The sequence below is a fragment of the Lissotriton vulgaris genome, chromosome 5 (assembly GCF_964263255.1).
Source record: "Lissotriton vulgaris chromosome 5, aLisVul1.2, whole genome shotgun sequence".
NCBI classification, from domain to species: Eukaryota; Metazoa; Chordata; class Amphibia; order Caudata; family Salamandridae; genus Lissotriton; species Lissotriton vulgaris.
Genome location: NC_141693.1, coordinates 338,573,218 through 338,593,442, shown reverse-complemented (window position 1 = coordinate 338,593,442; position 20,225 = coordinate 338,573,218). Strand labels below are relative to the sequence as shown.

The window sequence follows — 20,225 nt, the reverse complement described above, 5'->3', positions numbered from 1 at the left end:
ATCGTGGCTGGGGCGCGTGGCGGCAGTAAAAATGTCCCTTTTACCCAAAGTCCTATATCTGTTTCAGACCATTCCAGTGACCCCTCCGGTGGGCATGCTCAAGCAGTTACAGGACAGCATAAAACAATTTGTATGGGACGGCAAGCGCCTGCGCAGGGACCTGAACATGCGAGCTACGTCGGAGGGCGGCCTCGGGGTCCCTGATCTACTCAGATACTTCCAGGCGACGCAGCTTCGGTACCTTCTGGAGTGGAACAGACCCGAATCGGAGAAGCGATGATTATTCCAGGACCGCGCTATGAGTCGGATGTCACTGAGGAAGGTCCCATTCTTGAGGCGGACAGACAGAACTCCAAATCTTAAGAAATCGCCCATCACCAGAACAGTGATGCAAGTGTGGGACAAGGTGGCAGTCCCGAGGGGCCTGACCACATTTCCGCCCCCGATGTCACCTCTGTTCGACAACCCGGCCTTCCCCCCGGGAATGATCGCTGGGTCGTTCCCGCAATGGCGGGACTCAGAGTGCAGGGCGGCGGGTGACCTCTTCAATCTGGAGGGTTTCATGCAGATGCAGACCCTACAGGAGCATTACACGCTCCCACAGATCCAACGTTTTCAGTATTTCCAAATCAGACATTGGCTCACTTCAAAAGAAGTACTTCCCCACTAGGTAGACACCTCACCGACTACGAGAAATGGTTACACACGAAAACTACAGACAAACAAGCGATCACAGACCTTTATAAGATGCTCAGCCCCCCCAAATCCCCCCTCCCCCCCCCCCACCACGCGATCGGCGGGCCATCTCCGATGGGAAAGGGAACTGGGTCGCTCCCTCACGGACAAAGAGTGGGAGGACATATTCTTTAGGGCCCACCACACGGTCCGCAATGTAGCTAGCAAAGAAGCGGCGGTGAAAATAGCATACTACTGGCACCTTACACCAGCGCGCCTGCATCTGAGCAACCCGCGCAGGGACCCCAAATGCTGGAGGGGATGTGGCCACACGGGAACACTCACTCACATACTTTGGGAACGCGCAGAGGTCCGGGGCTATTGGGAAGGGGTGCTAAAGGACTTCGATAGGCACTTTGACATGGAGATTCCCTGATTCCCAGCATACACGATCCTCGGCCTCCCTAATGCCATTACCTTCCCTCTCAAATCACTCAGGGGGGAGGCATATGGGGCTGGCGATGGGAGCCGCCACCCAACAAATCCTGTCACTTTGGGGTACACAGCGGAAACCCACCCACACAGGATGGCTCCACAGGCTCTGGTACATCATGGGTATGGAAAGGATACAGGCCTCCCTCACACAGATACGGGAAACGTTCCTTGACACTTGGCAGCCCCTAGTCTCTCTCCTATCAGGAGAATTCACTGAAATCACGTACCCGAGATACCTTAGGGTGCTCCGATTGCCGGATGAATTTCAGAATGATGCAAGGTCTCCTGCATGAAAGTCACACATCCATGGAACTTACTATGACTCAAGGAAGCTCATCTGCCGCACCGGAGGGGAAGGGGGAGGGAAGGAGGAGAGGGGGGGGAGGGGTTGGGGGTTGTTGTTGGGGCCGTTCTAGGACATTGCTCACCCCCTGCGGGCCCACACTGGCACACAAGGACTCATTTTTGGAAGCACCAGTGAGATTCGTCCTCGTGGATGGGCCAAGGAGATGCCAAGCTGGGGGGACTACTTCATATTGTGGTACTGTCTTAATGTCCTATGTTTGTTTTGCTCTGCAACCCAATAAAAAAAAAAAGATTTAAACCAAAAGGACCTCAGGTTGAATGGACCCGGTGGTGGGGGTAGGGGCAAAGGGGTTTGGGGGTTTGCCTAGTTACAGCTTGGATAAAAAAAAAAATGTCGGATTGGAAAACTTCTTTGAGGGAAGAGTATATGTGAAAATTCCTGAGTCTATTATTGGAATGTTTATTTTATCAGCTGTTGTCTATGAGATATGTAACCGTATATGAACATGGTCTATACCTTCGAAAGAAAAACATTAATAAAGAAATGTATTAAAAAAACAACAATAAAAAATAGTGTGAGCAGACAACAGAGCTTAAAACGAAGCAGCTGGTGCTGGAAAGCTGAGACACTTTGCTAGTTAGGGTATCCTTTACCTGAACCGTATTGAAGATGGAGTCAAGAAAGGGCTGGATTTGATGAAGCTGTACATTGGTTTGGTGGCATTTATCATAAAGCTCAAGTTGTGATTTGTCACACTAACCCATGGTGCCATGGAGACCCTGAAGGGAAATATTTTGAATTTGTAGCATTAACCACTTACCAAAATTACTACTAGTGGGTAGAGTGGATAAGAATGTGGATAGAGGAATCCTTGAGAACAAGCGAAGTCATGAAATCGTCTTGTTGAATGAGGAGGATGACCTTCTGCAGGGTTGTCATTTGAAATGTTCTGATATGCATGAGAGGCCTGAGATATAGGATGGGCCTAGGTGAGCCGCCGCCCTTCTTGGGAATTTTGGAAGCACACCTCAGTCCCTTGGTGTTGTAGGAATACCCTTTCCATGGCTCCCTATTGTAGAAGGGCAGGCACCTCTTCCTAGAGGAGTAAGGGGTGTTCATTGCTGAGCATGTGTGATTGTGGTGGAATGCTGGTGTGGGGAGAAGAGGGCTTATGTAGATCGAGGCAATAATCGTGTTGGATGACTGCTAGTATCCATTTGTAGGATGTGATGTCTCCCCAACATAGGAGGAAACTGCATAATGTCCTCCAACAGGTGATGTGTGAATGCATCACTGCTTACAAGAGGCTGCTCCCTTGCTGGAGCTTCCTTTGTACTTCCCATTATAGAAGTCCCAACTGTACGCCCTACTTGCTTGGTGATGGAAGCCTGTTGCTGCCTTTTGTAAAAGTGCAGCTTCTCAGGTGAGGTGGTCTTTGCCCACCTCTGGGCGGTTTCTGAAAGGAACCACTGAAAAGTGAGGCATGGAGAGCCCCAATGGATTTGGCAGTCCCCATATATTTCACTATTTTCAACCTGTCGCCCATAAAACTGATGTTACACACTCAAAGACTAGACTCAGACACTTCAACCAGATTGAAGCAGAGTCCCACAAAACAGTAAAAAATAAAGAAAAGGGGCCAGGGTAAGAATACCCTGACCCCCTAGAAATGGTGGGGGGTTCCCACAGGGACCCTGCCGTGGTGTAAAGCTTTTTTTAAATTTTACCTCGAACTCACGGGTGGATATGCAAATCCGTGAAAACATCTTTTAAAAAACAGACACCTGCGCATGGTAAAAATAAAGGAGGGGGAGCACAGGTCCCACCTCCTTGGGCTATTCAAAGCCCGTGTACTGCCACCTCCCCAAGGTAGTGACGATTATATGCGGAGGAGCCTCACAGCTACCCCGGGGACCACCACCTCCTCTGGGCACAAATCTGATAGTATGATAATGCAAAGGCACACACATAATTTTTTTTTATCCGGGAACGCCTTACGGCCTCAAAGGTTAAACTGAACTGAATTCACCTCTGAGTGAATTAAACACTACCGGACGATTTATGTAAACCTCTGCTCAAACACAAACCATACTTGGGTAACAGTACAAACATAAAAGCAAAAGAAGCTGCCTACCAATAAGAACTCCGTTAGGAAACCATTCATGCCGAGTGAGACTGGCTTGAATCAAGATCCATAAAATGTATGGCAGTTGTGGACATACAAATCTCTCCAGACAGCCTTTAAGGCCAAATAATCTCACCTGCAATGTTGGGGATTGAAGGTCAGACGTCACTAAGGAATGGTTGAAATGATACAAGGCACCTGCAAATTCTTCATCGGATGAGCCTGAAATCAGATGGAGAGAAACTGCTCAAAGGGTCACAATACACAGTTTGGGGGATGCACAGTCAAGTCTAACAGCTATTATTCTCTGTGAGTATCTATATCAATTCTGGTCTTTGAAACCTAAACTATAGGATTCCTTTGTCAAAACACAATTGCAATGATGTGCCCTGAACAATGCTACACCACAGGAATGTGCTTCTAATTTCACTCAAGCATTGCTGTTCTGAGACTGGGAACTAATCTGAATCAGTCTTGTATACTAGTCTCCTTATAATATCTACTCAGAGCTATTTCTTTCAAACTGGCAAGTTGTTTAGTCTCAGTGATCATCCCATAAACACTTCTCCATACATGTTGCCATTTCCTCTTATCTCCATGACACTAATAAATATCTATAAGACTGACTTGATTTTGTACTGCTCATATTAGGAGAATCTGGCTCCACAAACCCTCATCTCCATCACCTCGGATACCGAAGGGTTCAGATTGTAAGACCTCCAAATTCCACGCTATCCCTCCTTTCTTTTCCTACCCAGGTATCATAGCATTCACATCAACAGTACTATTACAGGTGTAACTTTATTACCAACTCATTGCTTAATTAAATCTCTATATGGCAGCAAAGTAGGGACCCAGACCCTAGCATCCAAATGCTTTCTCCTCAAAATTAGTGTCATACTTACCTTTCAGGCCGTCCTTATCAACGTCTTTGATAATACTGGCCAATGTGGCCATGTGCTGCTCAGTCAGGGACACGCTAAGATAGTTACGAATAAAATTATTCCTCGAGTTCAGCATGGAAGATGTGATGAAGTTAAGGATACTGGAGGCAAGACCTAAAAACTGAAAGACAGGGAAGATAATCTTACTTTCGCTTTAAGACAATTTTTTTTTAACAGAGTTTTATTTAGCACGAACATGCCCCGGTAGCGCTTTACATAGCACCAGTTGTGTTACACGAAGACATTAGGTGCGGGGAGATTAAGTAATTTGCCCAGAATCACAGGATGTTCAGCGTCATTGCAGAGACTCGAACCCGGTTCCCCAGATTGGAGGTCGACCGCCCTAGCCGTTAGGCCAACTCCTCTCCCCAAGACAAGACCAACATCTAAATCGGATTCTTCAAGCCAGCTATACAGCCAGCTGTAGAGCATTCGCACCTCCCTCTGAAATGGTCTTGCTAGTCTCAAACATTAAAAGAAGATAGTCTGAAATTGGTTTATGTTTTCAACTCAAGTGTGGGCACTGCCTGGATCAGTGATGACTACTATAACAAAATTCTAATAAGGTGAGGCCCAGATCAGTTTAAAGCTGCTGTATGTAAGGTGGATTCAAGTGAGTTCGGGTATTTGTCAATAGACTGAACACTACTATCCTACTTTTGCAGCGTACTGCAGCATTCTGTAACAATGTACCTTTCAAATACACTTATCACCCTTGATACATATGCAAGCCATCAAAATATCTAGCTACATTAGGATGCCAAGAAACCCCTACATAATCATCAATCCAGAACATGCCTTAGAAGTCTTTACCTTTAATAACTCTAGTTCCAAAAACGGTTACTCTGCTCACAATCAACAAGATCCAAATAATGAATAAAGGAACATTTCTAGAGCGCGTGGTTACCCAGGAGCATCCCAGCGCTAAGACGCCAAGTAAACTAAGAGGAGGTTAATGAAAGAGAAAGGTTTTCAGCAATGTTCTGAACTTGAGGTAATCAATGTCGGAGCGTATGTGGAGGGAAATTCTGTTCCAGAGTCTAGATGCATTGTATGTGATCAGTCTGCCTCCACTACATGCATGTTTAATCTTAGGAATTAGAATTAAACTCTTTATTCCCAGACCGGAGGGCTCTATTAGGTACATAAGGTTGAATCCCTGGACGAATCAAAGGTGGGCCCTTTCCTGACAGTGACTTGTGAGTGATGCACAGGGCCTTAAATTGAATTCTTTCTTGGACAGGAAGCCAATGCAAGGTAGCGAGGGCAGGCCTTGCAGAAGAACGTTTGGAAATGTTCTGCAGCATACGGGCCGCACAGTTCTGTACTATTTGAAGTTTCTTGATGGTAGCCTGGGTCGCTCCAAGGTATATAGCATTTGCGTAAACGAGCCGTGATAATATCGAGAGCCTGCACCAGAAGTTGTCTAGCAGCAAACGGGAGCAGGGGAAGTTACTTTCTAAATATTCTTAGTAAGCCATAACAACTCGCTGCCACCATACGCGATTGCTCTATGAAATCGAGGCTGCAATCAATCCAGACTCCTGGACTCTTTATTCGTTTTTTTGGGGCGGGGGACCTAGGCAACTGGGCCATAGGTGATCTACATTTGGGGGAGCAAACTTCCCCAAAAGCAGGAGTTCAGTCTTCGATCTCTTAAGTTTAAAAAAAGAACACTCATCCAGTTAAAGACTTTCTGAAGGCAGGTGGCTAGATCCAGGTCTAGTTGGTTGGATTGCTTCCAGGAGTTAATTAATTGTGTGTCGTCCCAAAATGGGTGTATTGTTTCAGCCAATGAACTCATATAGACGTGTGTTAGAAGGTGGTTCTGACACTATGGGCCGCCCGGATTTTTCGCTTTTTGAGCACCTAATTGCTGAGCTTTTACTGTGGGGGAGCCTCATATTCTGGGACTCACCCACAGTGAACTCATAATGAAGCAGACTGCATGGAGATTTTACTGGTGTCCCCCTGGCTTGACTAGGCCACTGCACAGCAGCTGGAGTATGGGGCACCATGCTGGTTACATGCAGACACAGGTGTACATGCCTGTGCACACCTGTAGGGGCTGCGCAGGGGAGATTCCTAGCGTACGCAGTCCAGGAGCAGCTAAAGAGTGAATGGCATGGCCGGCTTATGCAGAATTGGGTGGCGACATGGAATAGGCTTTATACACTGGAACGGAACATGCCAGGGACAGTCAGTGTGCCTTACTGTGTTTTACTTCCTTATTTCCCTATGGGGATGTGGGGCCCACGGCTAAAATAACTTCCACAAAGCCTACAGATTCCAGACACGCACTAATGTACAGTGTAGCAGATATGAAAAAGAGTATTCTGTTAAGTCCAAAGTCATATTTGTACTGCTTTTGGGTCGTCTAGAAATGTCATATTTCTCCGAGTCCCTGGCTGGGGTCTGGCCATGGCAGGTTAGATTAATGACCTTTCCTCCCAGAGCGAAGATCTTCCCTCCAAGGAGAAAAGAGGGGTGGAGGTAAAAGCCAATCCATCAACTGCTGTCGCTGGGTGCCAGGCACCAGGTTGCCTCATGTGAAGGAAGTGAGGGGGGAAGGAGTTGGGTTTCAGAGGCCATGTGGCCAGAGACACTGGACGACGCTATGTTTGAACAACCCAGAGGCTGGACAAAGAGGAGGGAGCAGGGGCAGGGAAGTGATGTGTCGCTGTTTGATAGGACACACAGAGACTTCCTGCCAGCCCCCTGCTCAACTTTTAAAAAGTACTTGCACAGGAAGAGAAGCTCTCTCTGGGGTGTGGTCTGCGGAGGCGAAAGGTGCTGGAGCCTGTGGCAATAGGCAGTTGGAAGGAGGACACCCCTGACTGCCCCCCAGGCCTCTAACTGCGCCAGGTTAAGAGGCCAGGACCGGTGCACAGAAGAAGCCTCTGCGCATGGAGAAGAGAGGCGCAGGGAGCCAATAAAGACCGCTCCCTGCAGAATGCACCCTCTTGGAGACCCGGAGGGCGAAGGAGAGTTGCTGGGGGACGACACCAGGAGCAAGAAGACGCGAAAATGGGGCAAATCGGATTCCAGGGGGCCGAGATATGCCCCCGAGAAGGTAGGCGACCTTTGACCCCACCTTGGACCGACGACGAAGCGGGTGGGGCTCCGCTGCTGGTCGGAATCATGCCCCCGGGGTGGGTCAGGTCCCGGGGGCTGCCCGCGCAAAGAAGTAAAGCCGTGGTGCCCCGTCGCGCACCCCGTGAAGATGCCTCCGCGGGGTGCCAGGAGCCAACCCTGGCCCCCGCCGAAACCTGCCGCCGGGGAGCGCCTTCGTGCTCCCCATGAAGCGGTGCGGGAAGAGGGGCCCGGGAGCCCAACTCCGGGCCCCGTGTGAGGAGACGGGGGCGGGAGGCACCGCCCACCCCCCCGCCGAGGAGAGGAGGGGCCCGGGACCCCATCCCCGGGCCCAGAGGCGCCTGGGTGAGGGGGAGCGCCGTCGAGCCCCCCCGAACGAGTCCGGGGGCCCGGGACCCCATCCCCGGGCCCTGATGTCAGGAGGAAGGAGGGGGGAGTGCCGCTGCACTCCCGAGGCCAGCGGGAGCCGCGCTGGTCTCCGTGTCTGCCGCCGGAGCGGGCAGACTAGACCAGAAGGGATCGGCCGGCTCCCGCCGCAGCAGGGAAGAGTGCTGGCCGCGTGGGGAGCCGGCGGGGGCAGCTGGGGTGGGCTCCCCAGGCTGCCCTCCAACAAAGGAGGATCGCGGGGTTCCCGCGGAGGACCAGGGCCCCCAGGGAAGACAGTCTGTGGTGTGAGGGGCCAGGGTGGGACCGGGCCCCAGAAAAGAAGGAGCGGCCGGGGGTGGGCTCCCCGAGCCGTAGGTGCATCCCTGGGGGTCCAGGTGGGACTGGGCCACCCAGCGAGGCCGGGAAAAGCGGCGAAGCGCCAGCGCGGCTCTCCCCGGAGCAGCGGGAGAGCCGCTCATCTAATATGCCCATAATGCCTTGCAGGCCAGGACCGGCCTGCAAGGGCTAACAGCGTGTTCTTTGCCTGTGGGGGCCCCAGGAGGACAGGGTCCCCACCACACGAGTGTAAAGGTGCCGGGGGAGCTGCAGGAGCTACACAGTCTCCCCCAGCGTAAAGATGACAAGTCACCCTAGGTGTCCTGGGGATTTGAAAAGAATAACCCCTCCAGGGCTCAACCTGCCTTTAACGCCTTCTGGGCTGGAACCTTTATTCTTCAGCTGAGGGTGTTTTGATAATTGCATCGAGAAGTAAAGGACTGAGTGGGGGATGTCTGGAGAAGGGCATCCCCTGGAGGTGAAAAGTGTAATTGCATCGAAATGCATTTATTGATGGTTATTTCTTATCAAGAGACTGATGTTCTAGCTGAAGTATTGGTTTAAGGTGATGTCATTAGCCAAGTGAATTTAAGGGGCTAGACATTTCTGCTAGGGTGTCTGACTTGAGATACTTAAACCTGTGATTGTATCTGTGACGCCTTTAGGGGCTGTAATTGCAATGCATTCTAAGGATATCCAAATGTGTTGAGTACAGTCATTCTGAAGTGTGCGTAAACATGTATTCTTGCTGCTGCGCTTAGATGAAGACCCCAGACTGTTAGCCCTTAAGATGAAGAGGTGCATACTGTATGGTCAGTAGGGGATGCTCAGTCAGGGTCATGTGTCACCAAGGCAGGTGTAGCCTGTTTAATGCTTGTTGAGGTTATGGGGGGTCACCGCTGGGGTGGTGCCAGTGTGCAGGGCCCTCGCTCCAGGTTAAGACCAATTCACCGCATTGGGGCAAGAGGATGTGCATACGTGGGAGTGGTGGTACTAGACCCCCCCCCCCTGCGGGAGGGGTGGAGATGTTATGCAATGTCACAAAGTGATTCCAACAGCTTATGTATATTTGTAAATTGGTGTATAGTATTGAGTGGTGTGTGTGTTTAATAAATGTACTCTTACTTTTATAAAGCAAAGTACAGACTGGACAATCAATTATTGAGTTATTTTTGCACACCTGCAAATGGCGATTACTAGCCCACAACACCTCCCTTGAGTAAGCCTCAGACTGCTCTGCAACGTTACCCTCTGAGAGTCAGGCGCTGCCCTAGGGTGTTTGGTTCCCAGTGAAGGACAAATGTGTCATGTTATTTGTGCAGGCCTCACAGATGCTGCCTCGTTTTCCAACATTGGTGTCTAGCAGCGGGAAACATAGTATCCCATTCTGGTGTGCATTTATGGCATTTAAGTCCAGTTTAGCCACACATTACCTATGCAGTAAAGAGCAAATGGTAGAGCACAAGGTTCTGAGAAGGGTTCAAAGTTTTGGGTTATGTGAACTAAAGGTATGGGAAAGGGAAAGGGAAGCCCCGCGCCCATATGTGTCATGTGACGATATTATGGTTTAAATGTAAACTGTATTGATATGACAGCGCTATGTTGATTATCATGTTCTAGCGGGATGGTGCTTTCCAGGAAATGATTACATACAAATGTTCTAAACCATATTGTACACCTTTCAAACCTAACACTACACCTGCATGGGGAGGGTGTCTCCTCAAGAGATAGGGACAGAAACTGATACCTACATCACAGAGGGGGGTGCGAGGGTGGATTGTACTCTATGGGGGACAGGAGAAAAAGGGGGTCCTGGGAAGTTCCCGCGCTTTTAAGGGCAGGGAGGGTTTCCACCGAAGGGGCCCCAGATATCCTTCCCCTGCTGAAAGTTTCTTGCTATTGGCGCAAGCCAAAACCACTTGAAGGGTGGGGCAGGAGGTTTCTTCACCCCAGGTAGTAACACCCTAGGGTTTCCCATGGTGGGGGACCCCAACAAACTTATCTCACGGTGGGAGGAGGGTGTGGTAGAGTTGAGTGTCCAGCAGGTCCCCAGGTTCACTGGTGGAGAGGTGAGCAACCCAGGGGTGGCCCCTGGTAGTGGGTGGCCCCAAAGGAGGGTAGCTCTTGAGTGATGGTGTGTAGTGGTAGCCCCTAGGTGGGCTAGGTAACTGACCCAGTGAAGATCTGAGTGGGGGGGATGTGCTCCCTAGTCTTCAGTTGAAGGGTTAGTGGTGGACGGTGACCAGTCCGGTAGTTCCTGTGTGACTTGAACTCCAGGACCAGGAGCTGGTGGAGTGAACCTGAAGTGGTGGCTTGGGCGCTGCCTAGCCGGTAACCAGTCAGGTAGGTCCTGTGGGACTTGGACCCCAGGACCAGGGGCACGGGGATGTTCCCCTAGCTCGAGGTAGGAGTGGACTTCTGCAAGGTAGTACCACCCTGAACACAGGTGGGGCCTATCTTCAGTGAAGGGACCCTGTGTTTCGCGAAGGGGTGGTGCAGGCGTAGCCGGGATCTTTAGGGTCCCTGGCTGAGGGTGGTAGTACTACCCTGAAGGCAGGTGGGGCCTATCTTAAGTGAAGGGACCCTGCTCTTCAGAAGGGGTGGTGCAGGCCATCCAGGGACCATGTAGGTTCCAGGACGGTCTCCCAAGGCGCTGCCGGGAGATCGTTGAGAGCCATGAGAAGTGGGCCTGGGTCTAGCTAACTCGGGGCCCACAGGCTCTCTAAGGGTACTCCGGGAGGAGAGAGCGCCTCTCGGAGGGAAGGGTGCATAGGCCCTGTTCTCGCAGCGGAGAACAAGAAAGGGGTCTAGGTTCCCGGGGTAGTTTCCGTGTGGAGCTACTGACGGGGGGAATGAGGTGTAGTGGGTCTGTCAAGGCACCCTCAGTTTTCGTCCCTAGCACTGCCAGTGTGGTAGTGAGACCGGTCTGAGGTCCTTTTTGTGGAGTCAGACTAGTGGTCAGAAGAGCTTTTCTGAGTGGGAAAAGCATGAGTGGCTGTGCTTTCTTTACGGAAGCCAGTCATCCCGAAAGGGTGGTGGCAGCAAAATGACCCAGCTGCAGGCTGGGGGTGAGGGTCCAGAGAGATTGCATCTTTAGGGTGTAAGGACCAAAACGGAGAGAGGGTACTGGTTGGAACAAACTCTGGAAGGGAGACCAGCTTGTGACCCGGGGATGGGATGTCGACCTATCCCAGGAGACCGCATCAGTGCCGAGGCACTGTACCCTTGTCCAGACAAGGGGTAGGAATAGTGTGCATACCCAAGGGCAAAGGTGGGCCTAGTTAGGCTGAGACCATGTAGACCATGAATGACCTGGAGGTATCTAACCTTGAGCTTGGAGGGTTCTTAGGGTAGGCTAGGATCCTTATCATGGGTGGAGATTTCATGGATGGGAGAAGCAGGTGGTCTGAGCGGATAACTGGTGAGTAAGGGGGGTCTGGTCAGAACCCCTTATAACTAGTTATCGCTGACTACGGGAAGTGTACCCATGTAAAATGGCTACTTCTTCCCTGTAGGAATCAGCTGGGCGCGGCGTGTGTTAGAAGGTGGTTCTGACACTATGGGCCGCCCGGATATTCGCTTTTAGAACACCTAATTGTTGAGCTTCTACTATGGGTGAGCCTCAAAATCTGGGACTCACCCACAGTGAACTTCTAATGAAGCAGACTACATGGAGATTTTACTGGTGTCCCCCTGGCTTGACTAGGCCGCTGCGCAGCAGCTGGAGTATGGGGCACCATGCTGGTTACATGCAGACACAGGTGTACATGCGTGTGCACACGTGTAGGGGCTGCGCAGGGGAGATTCCTAGCATGCGCAGTCCAGGAGCAGCTCCAGAGTGAATGGCGTGGCCGGCTTATGCAGAATTGGGTGGTGACATGGAATAGGCTTTATACACTGGAAAGGAACATGCCAGGGACAGTCAATGTGTCTTACTGTGTTTTACTTCCTTATTTCCCTATGGGGATGTGGGGCCCATGTCTAAAATAACTTCCACAAAGCCTACAGATTCCAGACACGCACTAATGTACAGTGTAGCAGATGTGAAATTGAGTATTCTGTTAAGTCCAAAGTCATATTTGTACTGCTTTTGGGTCGTCCAGAAATGTCATATTTCTCCGAGTCCCTGGCTGGGGTCTGGCCATGGCAGGTTAGATTAATGACCTTTCCTCCCAGAGCGAAGATCTTCCCTCCAAGGAGAAAAGATAGGTAGAGCTAAAAGCCAATCCATCAACTGCTGTCGCTGGGTGCCAGGCACCAGGTTGCCTCATGTGAAGGCAGTGAGGGGGGAAGGAGTTGGGTTTTAGAGGCCATGTGGCCAGAGACACTGGACGACGCCATGTTTGAACAACCCAGAGGCTGGACAAGGAGGAGGGAGCAGGGGCAGGGAAGTGATGTGTCGCTGTTTGATAGGAAACACAGAGACTTCCTGCCAGCCCCCTGCTCAACTTTTAAAAAGTACTTGCAGAGGAAGAGAAGCTCTCTCTGGGGTGTGGTCTGCGGAGGCGAAAGGTGCTGGAGCCTGGGGCAATGGGCAGTTGGAAAAAGGACATCCTTGACTGCCCCCCAGGCCTCTAACCGCGCGAGGTGAAGAGCCCAGGACCGGTGCGCAGAAGAAGAATCCTCTTCGCATGGAGAAGAGAGGCGCAGGGAGCCAATAAAGACCGCTCCTTGCAGAATGCACCCTCTTGGAGACCCAGAGGGCGTAGGAGAGTGCTCCCAGTGGCTGGGGGACGCCACCAGGAGCAAGAAGACGAGAAAATGGTGCAAATCGGACTCCAGGGGGCCGAGATATGCCCCCGAGAAGGTAGGCAACCTTTGACCCCGCCTTGGACCGACGACGAAGCGCGTGGGGCTCTGCCGCCGGTCGCAATCATGCCCCCGGGGTGGGTCAGGTCCCAGGGGCTGCCCCCGAAAGGAAGTAAAGCCTTGGTGCGCCATCGCGCACCCCGTGAAGATGCCTCCGCGGGGTGCCAGGAGCTCACCCCTGGCCCCCGCCGAAACCTGCACCGGGGAGAGCGCCGTCACGCTCCCCATGAAGCAGTGCGGGTAAGAGGGGCCCGGGAGCCCAACTCCAGGCCCCGTGTGAGGAGGCAGGGGCGGGAAGCGCAGTTGCGCCCCCCAACAAGAAGAGGAGAGGAGGGGCCGGGACCCCTGCCCCGAGGCGCCTTGGTGAGTGGGAGCGCCGTCGCGCCACCCCAACCCCGAACGAGTCTGGGGGCCCGGGACCCCATCCCCGGGCCCCGATGTCAGGAGGATGTAGGGGGAGGGAGGACTGCCGCTACACTCCCCCGAGGCCAGCGGGAGCCGCGCTGGTCTCCGTGTCTGCCGCCGGAGCGGGCAGACGAGACCAGAAGGGATCAGCCAGCTCCCGCCGCAGCACGGAAGAGTGCTGGCCGCGTAGGGAGCCGGCGGGGGCAGCTGGGGGTGGGCTCCCCAGGCTGCCCTCCAACAAAGGAGGACCGCGGGGGTCCCGGGGAGGACCGGGGCCCCCAGGGAAGACAGTCTGTGGTGTGAGGGGCCAGGGTGGGACCGGGCCCCAGAAAAGAAGGAGCGGCCGAGGGTGGGCTCCCCGAGCCGTAGGTGCATCCCTGGGGTCCGGGTGAACCAGGCCCCCACCGAGGCCGGGAAAAGCGGCCAAGCGCCAGCACGGCTCTCACCGGAGCAGCGGGAGAGCCGCTAATCTAATATGCGGCCCAGCCCATAATGCCTTGCAGGCCAGGACCGGCCTGCAAGGGCTAACAGCGTGTTCTTTGCCTGTGGGGGCCCCAGGAGGACAGGGTCCCCACCACACAAGTGTAAAGGTGCCGGGGGAGCTGCAGGAGCTGCACAGTCTCTCCCAGCGTAAAGATGACAAGTCACCCTAGGTGTCCTGGGGATTTGAAAAGAATAACCCCTCCAGGGCTCAACCTGCCTTTAACACCTTCTGGGCAGGAACTTTTGTTCTTCAGCTGAGGGTGTTTTGATAATTGCATCGAGAAGTAAAGGACTGAGGGGGGGGATGTCTGGAGAAGGGCATCCCCTGGAGGTGAAAAGTGTAATTGCATCGAAATGCATTTATTGATGGTTATTTCTTATCAAGAGACTGATGTTCTAGCTGAAGTATTGGTTTAAGGTGATGTCATTAGCCAAGTGAATTTAAGGGGCTAGACATTTCTGCTAGGGTGTCTGACTTGAGATACTTAAACCTGTGATTGTATCTGTGACGCCTTTAGGGGCTGTAATTGCAATGCATTCTAAGGATATCCAAATGTGTTGAGTACAGTCATTCTAAATGCATTCTAAGGATATCCAAATGTGTTGAGTACAGTCATTCTAAAGTGTGCGTAAACATGTATTCTTGCTGCTGCGCTTAGGTGAAGACCCCAGACTGTTAGCACTTAAGATGAAGAGGTGCATACTGTATGGTCAGTAGGGGATGCTCAGTCAGGGTCATGTGTCACCAAGGCAGGTGTAGCCTGTTTAATGCTTGTTGAGGTTATGGGGGGTGGGGCCGCCGCTGGGGTGGTGCCAGTGCGAAGGGCCCTCGCTCCAGGTTAAGACCAATTCACCGCATTGGGGCAAGAGGATGCGCATACGTGGAAGTGGTGGTACTAGACCCCCCCCCTCCTCCCCCGGCGGGAGGGGTGGAGATGTTATGCAATGTCACAAAGTAATTCCAACAGCTTATGTATATTTGTAAATTGGTTTATAGTATTGAGTGGTGTGTGTGTTTAATAAATGTACTCTTACTTTTATAAAGCAAAGTACAGACTGGACAATCAATTATTGAGTGTTATTTTTGCACACCTGCAAATGGCGATTACTAGCCCACACCACCTCCCTTAAGTAAGCCTCAGACTACTCTGCAACGTTAACCTCTGAGAGTCAGGCGCTGCCCTAGGGTGTTTGGTTCCCAGTGAAGGACAAATGTGTCATGTTATTTAGATGCTGCCTCGTTTTCCAACAAAGTTCAACATTGTGGGGCTTAGGGAAGAATCCTGTGGGACCCCACAAGTCAACGGAATATGTTTCGAAGAGCATTCCCCTTCGAAAATTGAATAGATGCTGCTTTGGAGGAAAAAGTGTAGCCATTTTAGTGCCACTCCGGCCTCCCTCAGTCTTTGTATCATTAGCTGGTGGTTAACAGTGTCGAAGGCCGTGCTGAGGGGCAATAAAATAAGGGCAGCGCAGCCTCCTTTATCAGGGTCTTCCTGATTTCCTCTACTGCAGCTAAGACAGCTGTCTCTGTGCCTTGTTGGGGTCTGAATCCAGTCTGCATAGGATGCAGACGGGTATTATCTTCCAAGAAGGGCGATAACATTGAATTACTGTATTTTTCCGCTAATTTACAGACTCCTGGCAGTAAGGAGATTGGTCAATAGTTTCCCTAATTATCTGGATCGAGGTTCACTTTCTTTAGGAGTGCACGTTTCCATTGTGGTGGCACAATCCTATTAGAAAGTAATAATACTTTCTAATGGTTATCCAGTGAATATGGGACAGAAAAGATTACATTAGCCAGATGGTCTGCCTTTCTAGGTGAAAATACCCATATTCAATGTGCTCAATTGTATTTGCCACTGCTCTTTACTTACCACAATGTAGCTATAGGAATGCCACTTTTTTGGCAAGTGCAGACGAAAGTGTATGTAGCCATACCTTCCAAGACAGGGAGCTCCAGGTACCATGCTCAGCACCACAATATTTTATAGACTAATGTGCTCAGGACCAAAGGACCAATCAGGCTACAAGTCAGTCCCCGGCTCCTTCGATCACCACACCTCAAAACAGAACAAACACAGAAGCAAATGCCAACACAGGTCAGACACAATCGACGATCTCAGGGCCGCTGACTCAACTGTGATGATTCCAATCTGTCTCCCACCTCACCACCACTCCAAGCTTAAAACAGGCCAATCAGGTTTTCAATGGCCATGGCTTTTCAAAATCCTTCCACCCAAGTAAAGGGATACCAAAACACCCACACAATATCATGATTAAACCTGAAACGAAAGACCATCTTCTAATGATCTCCATGGTGTTTCATCAGTCCATGGACTAGCAGAATATTTCTGAAAAAGATGATGCTGAGCAAGTCCTATTCATGGACGCCCTCTAAGCCAGCAGAATGAGGAACCCAGCACCCCGTCCACAAGGGGCGTCATCCCTATCAAAATGCCGTTCCAGGCTATAAATCGCAACGTCGAGCACCAACAAAGGAAAATCGCAAGCAAAAAAAGGGAGAATGCCTGGTAGTGGAGCGCCATATCGACATTTTTTTATGAGAGTGTAGGAAGGTAGGATCTTTGTAGAATGGTTACCCCCACTTTTTGATCGGCGTCAGTGTGTTTTTGACCTAGTCTGACTGGGATCCTGCTAATCAGGACCCCAGTCACTGTGCTTTCTCCCTAAATTGACCATGACAGGTACTTTTGTACATCCACTATTGGCTACTGGTGTACCCTCAGAAGTCCCTAGTATATGATACTACGGTACCTTGGGCATAGGTACACCAGGAGTCTCCTAAGGGCTGCAGCATGCATTATGCAACCCATAGGAGCCCATGTAAACTTTGACTACAGGCCTACCATTGCAGCCTGTGTTAGTTGGTGCTTGCACCTCTCTAGACAGATATGTTTCCTTATACTTGTAGTCCCTGCACTTAAAACCTACAAGTAAACCCTAAGGTACGCTCTTCAGTCCTGAGGGCATGGTGCTTCGTTATAACAGTGAGGTTGGCCCTGCATGAGCAGGACGCCCCTATAAACCCCAGAGTTGATTCTCCAGGCTTTGTAAGTGTGGTCAGCCATTTAAATATATATTTAGTGGGCATCAGCCACGAGATGTCTACCTAAATAGTGGCTGCGCCAAACCCGCTCAGGTTTGGTATCAAGAATGTTGGAATCCTACCCCAACGAGGTAGATAAATCGCATGTCATTACAATGCGGTCATTACAACGACTGTGTTGTTACAACTTGCTGTATGGGGCAGAAGGTGTTGGATTTTAAATCCAACACCTTCCCTACTGTTGAATAGACTGGAGTTGGAATAGTAAATTATACTATTCCAAAATCCAGCACCCCCTTCATCGTTGTTATGACTTCTAATGGTATATGGCTCAACAACGCGGTTGTTGTACTGACTGCATTGTAATGGCATGCGTTGTAAACGCATGCATTATAACATGGCCTATTCAACCGCAACACCAATCCCAGTGTTGGAAGAATGATCCCATGTACCGAGGGGCGCTGTTGGGTACCCCTTGTACTCTGGTAACAGGCTTTCAGGGACTACCAGCAAGCTAGTGCTGCTGCCGACCACAGACATGATTCTGCCCTCCTGCTGCTGATCCAAGCTCGAGCAGGGTAAGGTAGAACAATAGATTTCCTATCACAGGGAGGTGTACCCCCTCCCAAACAGGACATAGTGAATTGCGCTGGGTGGGGGCTCCTGCCAGCGCCAGACTGCTTTGAAGGGCATATCTGGTGCCCTCCTTGCATACTCCAGTTAGAGCCAGTTCAGAGAGCCCTTGGCTCCTGCTCAGGTGCGAAACTGGACAAAGGACATGGGAGTATTCTCCCCTCTGTCTAGTCCCTCCTCTGACCCCTGAGTCGTTCCAACCCTTTCCTTAGGGTACATAGGGCTTTACCTGTAGGTGGTTCCTTAGATTAGTTGTGGGACAAGAATCCAGCTTGAAACTACGTTGCTCTCCGACCGTCTAGACTTTTGTACTCGTTGGACTTTGACCAAAACTCAGATTGCATGAAGGAAGACTCCTGCTGCTCTTGGTCTCACTGTTTTTGAAGTCTTTTTCATCCTCTGTGTCTGTGCTGCTGCCAAGTTCAACAGACTGCGGGCATCAAGAACACCCAAAGAAATTTCCCTTGGAGATAAGGAGTTACTCCCGTGCTTCTACCGGCACCACAACGAAGCTGACCGGTCTGATGCTCCTGTCGTCCTACGGACTTCCCAAAGCTCAACAACACAGGTGGTGGTTCTACAACTCCCTCGAGGCCTGACCTGTACTCCCTGCAATATTGCATGCAAGTATCCCTCATCGGAACCGCTGGGAGCAAATCCCTGTGCACAGTGTCAACATGCTGTTGCCAAGGCTTGTTGACTCTGCACTCCAAAGATCTTTGGGCTACAAGATGTTGCAGCATCTCTTCCTTCCAAGGTTAGCATCCTCACTGCATCCTCTGCTCTGTGGGCCTACATCTTCGGTGAGCTGCTTGCGGATCCTCCTGCTACTCCTGTGCCTTCAGCCTGTGGACCCTACTGAGGGTCTTCTGCTTCAGTGGGCTCCCCTACTTGCTCAGTACCTGCTTAGACTCTCCTGAAGTTGGTGAGTCCCATGAACCTTGCTGGTCTCAACGTTGCTCCTTCCTCGTTTTCCATGCCAGTTGCTGCTACAAAGGCTTGCTGGTGCTTAACCCAGACACCGACCACCCAGTCACTGAAATCAGACGTGGGACAGCTCGTGTATAGCTCCTGGTCTTCCAAAGTATCACATGGTCCTCTCAGCTGCAGAAACGTCACTGTTGACTCTCCAGAATCTCCCGACATCGGTGGGCATTGTGTCTTTGAGCCTCCTGGTCACATACGAGTAGAATATACTATCCCCCTCTGCGTGCAGGTTCTTCAATTCCAGAATCTACCCTTGGATTCCACCGGACTTTATCACCGTCTTCTCCATACTCATTTTCTTTGAAGTCTTCCATTGTAGTCTACGAGGTTTCCAAAGTCTTTTCAACCCTATGCACCTGGCTTCCCTGGTGAATGTAACCCGGTTCCTGGAGCATCCACGGGCGAGGTGACTCTCCAAACTTGTCCTCCACGGGAATTCTTCAGGCTCCTCAAGGAAGGGTCCTTCTTTTACAAAACTGCACCTGTGACTTCTCCATTGGTCACATGGCTGTGTTCCTACTCTGCACACAGCCTCCTTAGGGTTCTTGGGTACTTACCTTGGGTAGTTCCTTGTTTTCCCAGCTCCTCTGGGTCTTCTGGTCCAAGTCCCATTCTCCTCTACAATTTGTATTCCATTCCAAGACAATAACAAACTGCAAATATCCGGGCCCAACACCAGCTGGTGATTTATGCATAGTGTATGATCTGCAGCTCATATGCCTCGAACATATGGTTTAGTCTCCCCCTGGGGACCAATGTATTTTGTGCTACTTACCCAATTGCATTTGAAGTTTTTTTAATATTGTGTTTATATATCCGGGTAGGAGATATACCAAACTGGTAAAACAAGATAAGCTTGAAGGCTGCTCATCACAACTACCACTTTGAGAGCATTTAATGGTTAGCAAAGACCACTAAAATCACCATACAGGTTGCTTGGATTAGTGCAAAGTGTATTATTTAAATAAGTGGGCACATCTACTAAACAAGCCTCCTATAAGGATTGGTGTCCTCCCCAATCCAGAGCATATTGTCGGGTGGAGGCAGGGAATACATTGGAAACACAAAATGCTAGCTCAAATTATGGGAAATGCCACAACGTAAACTTGAATGAAATTATTGCAGCCAGTTAGATCCAAACTCCGTAGTGAAAACATTAGCTACAATTGAAAAAATTCAGAGGTCACCAGCTGTATTTTGAAGAACACAACAATCATATCAACTATCACCTGCAGTGCGTAACCTAGACCCCTTAGCAAAAAATATTCCCTATCACTAGGCAACAACATAAAGTAAAGAGGGAGAGAGGGGTGACTGGCATATGCATTAAAGAAAAGTTAATGAGATAACCCCAGAGAGATTTGGGGATGCAAAAAAAAAAAAAAAAAACACTTGGTTAGACGGCATCATAAAACCAGGGTACAATAACCAGTAGCTGGCATCAAAGGCTGCAGAGGAAGCTCCAGGCGGAGTTCAGCGGTTACAACAGCAGGT

At 50.7% G+C, this 20,225-nt stretch overlaps 1 protein-coding gene across 1 annotated transcript in view; it reads right to left on the bottom strand.

Moving 5' to 3' along the window:
- LOC147710842 (E3 ubiquitin-protein ligase UBR4-like) overlaps positions 1–20,225 on the bottom strand; it is a 288,585-nt gene that overhangs the window by 65,867 nt on the left and 202,493 nt on the right. The window contains exons 16-17 of the mRNA XM_086921578.1: positions 4,508–4,667; positions 3,739–3,824 (exon numbers count right to left, since the gene is read on the bottom strand). Coding sequence (XP_086777704.1) covers positions 3,739–3,824; positions 4,508–4,667 — 246 coding nt within the window. The remainder of the gene's footprint in view (positions 1–3,738; positions 3,825–4,507; positions 4,668–20,225) is intronic.